This window comes from Diuraphis noxia, unplaced genomic scaffold (genome assembly GCF_037042655.1).
Source record: "Diuraphis noxia isolate RWA-SAM2 unplaced genomic scaffold, SU_Dnox_SAM2 contig0001, whole genome shotgun sequence".
In the NCBI taxonomy this organism is placed as follows: Eukaryota; Metazoa; Arthropoda; class Insecta; order Hemiptera; family Aphididae; genus Diuraphis; species Diuraphis noxia.
The window spans coordinates 69,918,703-69,930,714 of NW_028301711.1; the positions used below are offsets into that span (position 1 = coordinate 69,918,703).

The 12,012-nt window shown below is 37.2% G+C and overlaps 1 protein-coding gene and 3 pseudogenes across 1 annotated transcript; 3 read left to right on the top strand and 1 right to left on the bottom strand.

Annotated features, from left to right (window-relative positions):
• The window catches only part of LOC149061492 (uncharacterized), a 47,933-nt pseudogene that overhangs the window by 28,432 nt on the left and 7,489 nt on the right, over positions 1–12,012 (bottom strand).
• Positions 3,759–6,598, top strand: LOC149061495 (uncharacterized; annotated as a pseudogene).
• On the top strand, positions 6,855–7,207 carry LOC149061496 (uncharacterized; annotated as a pseudogene).
• Positions 9,138–10,151, top strand: LOC149061497 (ATP-dependent DNA helicase PIF1-like). Its single transcript, XM_089220897.1, has one exon. It carries the CDS (start codon positions 9,171–9,173, stop codon positions 10,149–10,151), a length of 981 nt encoding a protein of 326 aa, XP_089077023.1. The 5' UTR covers positions 9,138–9,170.

Genomic DNA, 12,012 nt, shown 5'->3' on the forward strand with positions numbered 1-12,012 from the left:
TGTGTTCAATAAATACCCAGACTAAAATTATTAAAAATTATATTTCAAACTTACAAATTATTTAAATGGATCACCTTCAAAATAGTGTCCTTTAGCATCAATACAATGCTCCCAACGGTCTTGCCACTTTTTGAAACACCTTTGAATTCCCTCTAAAGGCCTTTATCTCTTGTGTCGCGTTATGAATAGTTTCATTAACGTCTTCAAATCTGTGGCCTTTGAGGGTACTTTTCAGTCTCGGAAACAAAAAAAAATCACAGGGAGCTAAGTCGGGTGAATATGGTGGATGAGGTACCACTGGTATATTTTTAGATGTCAAAAATTCACGTACGGAAAGTGCAGAATGCGCCGGTGCATTGTCATGGTGCAAAAACCACGACTTTGATTTCCACGCTTCTGGTCTTTACGGCGCACTTTGTCTCTTAATCTTTCTAATACTTGTTTATAGAACACTTGCTTTATTGTCTGACCTATAGGTGCAAACTCATAATGAACTAAACCAAAAAAATCAAAAAAAACTATGAGCATTGCTTTGATGTTTGACCGGACCTGACGACATTTTTTTGGACGAGGTGAATTTGCGGTCTTCCATTGCGATGATTGGACCTTGGTTTCGGGATCATATCCATACACCCATGTTTCATCGCCCGTAATTATTGATTTGATAAAACTTGGGTCATTAGAAACCCGATTTTTTAGATCCAAACACACTTCAATGCGATGTTCCATTTGCTCCTCGGTTAACAATTTTGGCACTAATTTTGCGGACACTCTTTTCATACCCAATTCATCTGATAAAATCGAATGACAAGTACCAATTGATATGCCAACTTCATTAGCTACTTCTCTGACAGTTAATTTTTGGTCGGATCTAATTTTGTTTCGAACTAGAGAAATGATATCATTTGTTTTTGATGTTGATGGACGCCCAGGACGATGGTCATCTTCAATGGATATACGACCTTCTTTAAAACGTTTGAACCAGTCAAAAGTTACACAACGGCTTAGTGCAATATCTCCAAAAGCCAATTTTATTAATTCAAAACTTTCCGTAGCATTTTTACCAATTTTGAAACTAAATTTAATACACGCGCGTTGCTCCGAAATATTATCCATTGTGAAATCGCGATTTTATACAAAACGACCAACTTCGAACGCGTATTGTCGATGACCGATTTGAGATAATGATTATTATTATACACTGAAATAATGGTCATTATCTCTAGTTTATTTTGGTGCAATAACATTTCCAATAACATTAAATGTTTTTCTACAATAATTTTAGTCTGGGTATTTATTGAACACACCTCGTATATATATAACTACTCATATTAAATATGACACTTTTAGATTTCCAAACGATGTGCGTCATCATCAGTGGGTGGCATTTGTGATGGAAAATGGTTTTCCTGTGAACCAATCATCAAAGTTGTGTTCAAGGCATTTCGTGCCTGGCATCGACTATGTCATAGGAGACGCACAACGCCGTCGTCTGGTGATCACAGCAGTGCCGTCTTTGGTGAGTGTATAATCAAGATTGTTACTACACCACTAATATCCTTATATATACCTGCTGTTAGGAACTTAAGTTGATAACATTCAACGTGACTAAATATATTTTAACGGAATGTTTCACTTTAATACATAACACTGTGAATTACAATATCAAGTACCTATTGTTAAAAGCAGTTTTAATTCATCATCCACACACATACACCCACAACCCTCCTATGCCACTAAGTTGTGTTATGTTTTGTTTATAATTTACTGCACATTTACAGTATGGGTACTAAAGAATACAAATTACTTCACAACAACATTTATCATTCATCATTATTTAGGTATAGTACATTTTCACTGTTCACCGTGTACACTGTGATTTACATTATTAGGTTGCTCAACACTTAACTTTTTTAAGTACAGTTAATGTTATTACAGTTAGTTAGTATAACACACTATTTATGTATTTTAATATTGGACCCCTGGCATAACCTACTAAATGTTTGTAATCTGATGTAACTAACTTCACACTAAATGTACACTGTGTTCTCCTTGCTCAGTAGCATGCATTAAGCAAGTATCTGATATTCACTTGATGCATATAGGTATCTACATTTATTGTTATAGTATGCCACAAATGTTATTGTTACTGTTAAACACGTAAGAACATTAAACACTTTTTGATTCAGCCTAACCAACAATAAACAATGATTAAAAATACACAACCAATTATTAAACGTTCTTCTTTTTTGTTCATTGGCTGTAAATGAAAACAAAAGACAACTGAATATTTTGCTACACCTATGACTGTATTAATGTTGTTTAGGTAGAACTGTGTGTAACTTTCTTTTAAATTGTATTTCATCTTATACTTATATGATGGCCAATTCTCAAGAATTTTTATGTACAACATTAATACATTGTAGTTATATACTCAGCAATGTACGATTATGTAATATTAATATAATATTATATTATATTATATTATTAATGTAAGTTTACACTGTACTCACATGATACTACAGGTATCTTACCTCAGACTTATCATATAATTTATAAATTCACTTAATGCATATAGTGTAGTAACTATGCTTACTTTTATAAAGTGCAATATATATATATGTACACACACACAACTAATTATTTTATTAATTTTTTTTATTGTTTTTAGCCCTCCATGCTACACACGATAAGTAGTGTTACAGTTTTACTGTTACTTATAACTTACTACTTATACGTTTTCTTACACAGTTGTTTGTCTCTACATACATAACACGTTGATATCTAGGTACTTTAACTACAAACAGTTAAACCACATGTTGAGTTCTTTCTACTGATGTGTACTAGGAATTTCATCATTCCGGATGCTGTACTCTGATTAATGCTCCCTATTTCAATACTTTATATGCCGCGTTGTTAGAACTAACTTAACATTGTATTTCCCGTACCAAATGCCATACAGCACTACATCAGCAAAATATTCTACAAAACATAAACTTATTATTCATTTTATTTAATAGATAGTTATGGAGTTCATAATATTCAAAATGTCCACTTAACAAAGCATACACCAACTGTAAAATACAGTGTTCTATAGAATAGTAATATATAAACTTAATATTAATTTATAAACATACAGTTAAAATTAATTAATCGGCCTATAAAAAAAGTCATTACATTACACCTGCCTACTACAATGCCAAACATGCTGTCTTAAACACCTTACTTTTTTTAATTTGTTTCACTTAATATTCATATTAAGCACACTGAGATTTGAAAATTGTATCCATTCTACATTAACTCAACCTAACTTATAGGTGCTGGGGAATGTCCAGATGGAGGAGGAGGTCGTGGAATTCGTCGAAGTCGAGCTGGAAGAAGAGGAGGAAGTGGAAATCTTCGACGTCCCGATGGAGGAGGGGGAGGGCGTAGAAGTCATCGACGTCATGGTTGAGGAAGAGGAAGGCATGGAAGTCGTCGACGGTGAGGAGGATATTGAAGTCATCGACGTCCAGGTGAACGGCGGAGGAGAGGGCATGGAAGTCTTCGAAGTGCTGGTGGAAGATGAAGATGAGGGTGTGGAAATGGTCGAGGTTCAGATGAACGAAGCACAAGCAGAACTCGAGTTTGCCGACGTGATCGACGAAGAGGTCAGTAAATATGTCTTTAAAATATAATTTTATCATAAATTATTTGAATTGCAGTTCGAACCAATTCCTGCGGGTGTTCCGGTAGAACAACCCAGAAGACTTGTGCCCATGATCGACAGGCTAGCTGCCGTGAGACACCCGCTGCCAGAGCGTCACTGCGTGGGTGCTTTGACTGCTGTCTGCGGGCACTGTAACGCCCGCCACTTTCCCAGCGAACGTACGACCATGGGTCAATTCTCCACGTGTTGCAATAACGGCCAAGTGACCGCTACAGGAGACCACGTGTTGTTGCCTGCCCCGTATCTGTTAATGAATTTGCTAATTTCTGATTCGCAGGATGGTCGTAGTTACCAAGGGAACATCCGGGGCTGTACAATAATGCCCTGGCATTTGCTGCGATTTCCACCAGCGTGAATCCCAGACCTTTACAAGGGCGAGGTCCGGCGGTGTTCACACTCCAAGGGCAATTGTACCATAGGACTAATAATGACGTGGCTGCCAACAGAGAAGAAGCGAGATACTGCGAGTTGTACTTCATCGAGTCCGGGGAAGCCAACACCCGCCGCCTCGACATGGCCCGACAGAGAAATCAACGTGAACTGTCAGAGAGTGTGATGGCAGACTTGGACACTATGCTGCGGGACAGGAATCCATACGCATTGGCTTTAATGTGAGAAAAATTATTGTGTCTGTTGACTTTAGACATCTTAATTAACCGACCATTTAGAGTAAGACTCATTAAGAGCTACAAACATACAGCAAACATAAAGTTATTGCTTAATGATGATTCAAAATATACATACAACACAACTCACTACTCAAACAACTCACAACTCAACTTTGTAAAAAAATAACTTGAATAATAACAACATTTACCCTCTTACTCTAATCATGTAAATTATTTGAATGAATTCATTTAATCCCATACACCATATCACTGTTATACAATACAACACTTTTTGTTCAGCCTTACACAGATCATAAATATGTATGAACACACATTAAAAATATAAATTTACACTGTACTGCCATTGCACAGTGGCACGCATTCACACAATACTACAACATTCTTAACATTTACCATATACAATTGATAAATTCACTTTACGCATACCTACACTTACTGTTATGGAGTGCAACACATTTTTACTGTTTGCAGTTATTTCGCTACACCTATGACACACACACACACACACACACACACTAAGTAGAATTACAGTAAGTTACAATGGACTTTCTTTTAAATTGTATTTCAACTTATACAATACTTAGTAATGTATAATGTACACTGTACTCACATGATACTACAGGTATCTGATATAAATATTCTGCAAAACATAAATCTTACCTCTGACTAATCATATAATTTATAAATTCACTTAACTACACTTACTTTTATAGAGTGCAATATACATTTTTAAAATTAAGTTACTAACACAAAATTCAGTATCATTACATTGATGGTGGAGTTCTGATATTTATTCCCCCTTGCTCTTGCAAATACTATTATTATTGGTGTGTTTAACACAATATACATGTGTACATTTATTCCAGGAATATGCGTCAGGTGTGGCTGGCAGAAAGAGACGTAGCAGATGCCGACCCAGCAGGTGTGCATCCCAGGCCGATCACAATGCATTTTGTCGCAGATGCAACCAGGGATCAGCGGCGTTACAACCTGCCCACAGCAAACGAAGTTGCTGCCGTGTTCGTCGGTGACGACGGTCGTCCGCCCAGAAACCTGAATCTGGTCATCTACGACACGAATCCAATCGACCCGCAACACAGGATGCAAAACATACCTGCGGGTTAGTTAATAACTATTTGAATTGGTCTTTCACTTACTTTCAATAGATTTATACACTATAATAGCACAATCAACCTTAACTCTTTCACAGGGACATTTGAAAAGCATTCATAGGGTTTATGTCATACAACAAATACATAGCATAGATGTTGTAGTACGTTGGTACTATTTACATTATATTTTACTGAACTCTATCTACACAACATAAACAATTAATCCTTGCGTTATAATAACTGTATATTTATAATAATTAGGTAAATTTATTTTAATTTAAAATTCCATGTACAAATGTGAAGTACACTCCCACACACACACACACACATGTTAATCAAACATATCCTTACATTTGCTGTACAATTATACTATTCACTCTGTTTGCACCATCATTCACATACAATTCATTGCGTTGTTGTTCTGGTATTGTTCTGTTGTAGAATTTTGAACTTTTACACATGCCTTCCTCTTGCTGTTCTACAAAATATGACCTTACCTTACACAACTCCATAACCTGACTTTCCGCCGCATTTAGTAATTCATTCGAAATAATATATACCATTTATTACATTCCACAAGGATCGTGTCACACGGATCCAATGTTGTATCCGCTGTTGTTCCCAAGCGGAGAAGCCGGTTGGCATTTCGGTATGAGACAAGAGGGCAACCGCCGAAATCAAGTCCGCAGTCGGAACAGTATCAGAGAGTTTGTGTGCTTCCATTTGGCGATACGATATTGGGGAAATAACGATACGATGCATGCACAGTTCAGTCTAATACATGCTGGTCGATTTTTGTTGCAGCAGTATGTGTGCGACCAGTACGTTCGAATGGAATCGAATAATCTGAACTATGTGCGTATGAATCAGCGAGCTCTCCTCGCAGATGCGTACCAAGGGCTCATGGACCACGTGAACCAGCAGCACCACTTGGACATTGCCGATCCCATGGCGGTCGGCCGGAGGATCATTCTACCGTCTACGTTTGTCGGCAGTCCCCGATACATGAAGCAGTGTTATCAGGACGCTATGGCCATAGTTCGTAAGTATGGAAAACCAGACCTGTTTATAACTTTTACGTGTAATCCCAGATGGCCGGAGATCACGGACAACCTAGCGATTCACAGCACGGCAAGCGACAGGCCTGAACTGGTGGCCAGGGTGTTCCACTTGAAACTACGGGAACTAATAAGTGATATAACTGTTAATCGTGTGTTTGGTAATGTCGATGCTTATGTTTACACCATTGAGTTTCAGAAACGCGGTCTGCCCCACGCGCACATACTCATTATCCTGGCGGAGGATAGTAAGTTGCGCATGGCAGAGGACGTAGACGACGTTGTTTGCGCTTTCTTGCCAGACCCGGCAACCGACAGGCAATTACACACCTGCGTGACATCCCACATGATATACGGGCCATGTGGAAGAGTCACCCACGGAGTCCGTGCATGGTGGACAACAGTTGTTCCAAAGACTACCCGAAGCCACACACAGAGGAAACTGTGTATGTTTCGGATGGCGGTTACCCCAAATACCGCCGACCGGACAACGGGCGAGTGGTCCTTGTAAGAAATCACGAGGTCGGTAACGAGTATGTAGTTCCTCACAACCCTTACCTACTTGCCAAGTACGACGCACACATAAACGTAGAGGTGTGCTCTTCCATTAAGAGCGTGATGTACATCTACAAATACATCTTCAAAGGACACGACTGTGTGACATTGGAGGTTTGGGATCAGGACGAACTAGCCAAGTAAGTCTGAGGTTTAATCAAAGTAATACTGTATACTATCCCTAATTGATACATTAATAATTACATAAAATAAAAATACTTAAAAAAAATATAATAATAGTTGTACAAGTTTATATAGTATCTACTTTGTGGTGAAATTATGAAGGTAGTTAACCAAAAAAATATACTACATAGCACATAAACTCTCATAGTTTATGTTAGGTCGAGTGTACCTATATAAAACAGAACACAATATTATTATTTTTATTTTTATTATTATCTGTCTGTACTCGGGCTGTTTTTGTTCTACCATGCTGTCAACATTAACAATTTAAATACCACTTATTATTATATTAAAAATGTCAATATCTATTGTATTCTTGTTCACTTATAATTAAAAGTAAGTTTTGAAAAAAGTAGTTCCTTAGGTTTGATTAAACATTTTAAACTAGACATTTCATTTAATTCATGTTTCGGTTAAGCAACTCAAAAAATAGTTCTTAGGTTCTTATGTTTCATTCATAGTAGTATTACAATATATTTTTATTAATATTCAGTAATTGCCGTTTATTTATTTTTCAGTTATTATATTAAGTAGGTAAGATGTAGTTCAATATAATATATATTTACTGCAGTTAATAATTGATACCAAATAGGTTAGGTTAATTAAAACCTTACTTAATCGATAGTTATATTTTTCAAACAATAATTAAATACATGTACCTTTAACAATATACTTAGCTTGCTCCAACACTCAACTTCTTTTATTCAACAAAGTTATAAAGTACAGTTGATATTATTACAGTTAGTACCTATGGACCTATTGTTATAGAGTACCACACGTATTATTGTTACTAACACTTAAGCACATTAAACACTTTCTTAGGTTCTTATGTTTGATAAAACATTTTAACCTACATGTTTCATTCATAGTAGTATATAGTAATATATTTTTCTTCATATGCAGTTTAATACAATACATTGAATGTATTTATTATCTGTCGGTACATTAACAATTTAAATACCACTTATTATTATATATAAAAGTAAGTTTTCAAAAAGTAGTTCCTTAAGTTTGATTAAACATTTTAAACTACACGTTTCATTTAATTCATGTTTTAGTTAAACAACTCAAAAAATAGTTCTTAGGTTCTTTTGTTAGATTGAACATTTTAAACTATAGTTTATAACATCTTACTCGCTCAGCCTAACCTCATACAATAATATTAAAATGCCAAATGGTATCATCTACTGAGTCACACAAGATAGTTATTGATCTTATTGTTTTGGTTTTCAATTACGTTAACTCAAGATATGTCAGCCCACCAGAAGGCATCTGGCGGTTGTTTTCGTACGAACTACACAAGAGAAGTCACACGATCGTCAGACTTCCTGTCCACCTGGAAGGTCGACAGAATGTGTATTTTGCGCCAGGACAAGCGCAAGAACGGTTACAAAATGAAGCTTTACATCGAACAAGATTAACAGAGTTCTTCACACTTAACGTGAACGACGTGGTGGCACGGCAATACCTGTACCACGAAATACCGACACATTACACCTGGAATGCGCCGCAGAGAACATGGTCGCGGCGGCGGAGACTGATGGCAAACGAGACGTTGGCTCGGATGTACATTGTCAATCCACTGGACCGGGACCGGTTCCACTTGCGACTGCTACTTCTGAACCGAAGAGGTCCGCAGTCCTTTCAAGACATAAGGACGGTGGACGGGGTAGTTCACGAAACATACGTGGCGGCGGCCGTCGCACTAGGATTATTGGAAGACGACCGAGCGTGGCGGGTCTGCCTGACGGAATCGGCGGCGTTGGACACACCGCGGCAACTGCGGTATCTCTTCATCACGATACTGGTGTTCTGCGAGCCCTCAAACCCGCTGGCGTTGTACGAGGCGAACGAAGCAAACCTGATGGAGGATTTCAATCGGCGCCTCCAACTGACTGTGGTGGATCGCCTGCTCAGGGACGTCATGGGATCAGAATTACCTTTCGGTGGTAAGCCCATGCTGTTCGCAGGTGACTTCAGACAGATATTGCCCGTAGTCCGAAGAGGATCGAGAGGTGACATCGTCATGTCTTCGATCAAGCACAACGGTCTATGGCGCGGCATGGAACGTTTCAACCTGGTCCGCAACATGCGCGCCGACAACGACGTGCAATTTGCGGCTTGGTTACTTCGGCTCGGCAACGGCCAACTGCCCGCGGTCGACGGTGTTCGGGACACCGTGCTAATCCCTCAGGAAATGGTATGTGATGTTGCCGATTTAATTGATTTTGTCTATCCGCAGCAAATGTCGTTGACCAACGTTGACGACTTTGCTCGGAGAATTGTTCTGTGTCCCAGGAACGACGATTGTAGAGATGTCAACAGGGACGTGCTGCGACGCGTCGACGGCGCTCAGAGGAGCTACACCGCCATCGACACTGTGGTCGTCGACGATCCCGACGAAGTGGCCAATTTCCCCACAGAGTTCCTCAACAGTTTGGAACCAGACGGCTTGCCGCCGTACCGGCTTACGTTGAAGGTGGGTTCAATTGTTATGTTGCTCAAAAATCTAGATCCAAAGAGACGACTGTGCAACGATACGAGGTTGGTGGTCACCGAACTGCGTCAGCATAACTTTAAAGCCAGGGTTTTGAGCGGTGATGCACAGGAAGATATCATCGTGCCAGCGATAATGCTCACGTCCAGTGGCGAGGACGACCTGCCCATCATTATGCGGCGCGTTCAATTCCCGGTAAGGTTGTCTTTCGCTATGACTATCAATAAGTCACAGGGTCAGACGTTTGATCGAGTGGGTTTGTTACTGCCGTCGCCCGTGTTCACGCATGGGCAACTGTACGTAGCTTTTTCGAGAGTGAGAAACGCACAGTCATTGAGAGTAGGTATGTACGGTGATGACGGTCGATTCGTCACCAAGAACATTGTGTACAGAGAAGTTCTAGACTGATGCGTTTACAAGTGTACATTTGTTTAAATGTCTCTGTGCTAATGCATAATATTTTTTGTCCTTCGTGGGCTGGTCTTCGTGACCTGGTCTGTGTGACCTGGGTCTTCGTGACCCTAGGGCCTTTGTGGACCTAGCCTTCGTGGCTGAACGGAGAGAAAGTTTGACAACCTCCACGTGGTTCTCTCTGGATGCAAATTCACTATAATGTGCAGTATTTATAGCAAGTTAATGATTTTTTTTTTAACTCAGTTAATAGTTAAAAGTTAATTCAAAATGTTCTATCAATTGAATTAAGTTAAGAGTTAACCAAAATGTAATATTAACTTTTTAACTCAAATTAAGTTACTATTTTATGTGTGCAAAAGCTAACAGTACCTTATAAAATGTGTACCTACCAGCAATTTGTACTCCTACAATAGTTCACAAAATTTTAACTTTTTAACTAACTTCAACTTATTAACGCGTTAATGCCTTGATTTATAGTGAATTCGTAACTAATGTCAACATTTTAAACTGAATTTTATTGTAGTCTTTGTAATAATATACATATGTTAAAATGTATATTATGTGTATCATGTGCATTTGTATTACGTTTATAAAAAATGTTCATACACAATTCAATAGATGTAATAATTTAATATATTTGTATGCCTTCAACATAATTACATTGCATTTTAATCACTTTAAAGTATTGGTTCTTCGTTCTGTAATATGTTTAACACACACAATGTAACATTATAAATACATTTGTAACATTTTGTTATCACTGTGAACATCTATTAATAATTGTACCTATTTTATTAAATGTAATTAAATTATATTATACAAAAAACGTCCAAATCTATCATCTTATTACCTAACCAGAGAAGTTCTAGACTGATGCGTTTACAAGTGTACATTTGTTTAAATGTCTCTGTGCAATATTTTTTTTTGTCCTTCGTGGGCTGGTCTGCGTGACCTGGGTCTTCGTAGCCCTAGGGCCTTTGTGGACCTAGCCTTCGTGGCTGAACGGAGAGAAAGTTTGACAACCTCCACGTGGTTCTCTCTGGATGCGAATTCACTATAATGTGCAGTATTTATAGTGAATTCGTAACTAATGTCAACATTTTAAATATTGTGTAAACATTATCACTGAATTTTATTGTAGTCTTTGTAATATGTTAAAATGTATATATATTGTATTATATTGTACTCGAATCACTGTGAACTGCTGTTTTAATCCTTATTAATACTTTTTGTAATCAATGTTTATGAAAAATGTTTATACACAATTCAATAGTTGTAATAATTTTAATATATTTGTATGCCTTTAACATAATTACATTACATTTTATATTTTATTTCATAAACATGTATTTAATCACTCTTAAGTATTGGTTCTTCGTTATGTAATATGTTAAACACAAACTCACACACACACAATTTAACATTATAAATACATTTGTAACATTTTGTTATCACTGTGAACATCTGTTAATAATTGTACCTATTTTATTAAATGTAATTAAATTATATTATACAAAAAACGTCCAAATCTATCATCTTATTACCTAACCTAACCTTGAAAAAGATGCAATTTGTTCTCTAATCCAATAATCAACAGTAAAGGAAAGCAATTATTATTGATAATAAATTCAATTTGTTACATGTAAATCTTCATACATACTATTCAAGGTAACCTACTTATTATTTATGTTTTCTTATAAGAGTAGATAAAAAGTACCTCCTCTACACAAGTGTTTATACCTAAAAGGAAAAACAAGATTAAAGGAAATGAAATAAAAATACATTTTAATGAACTTTAATAATTTTCTTTATTGATCAGCTGAAAAACAAAAAATTAACATGGCTGAGTTTTGTA

Coding starts and splice junctions, on each gene's coding strand:
- LOC149061497 (XM_089220897.1), top strand. CDS start 9,171: ATGGGATCAGAATTACCTTTCGGTGGTAAGCCCATGCTGTTCGCAGGT.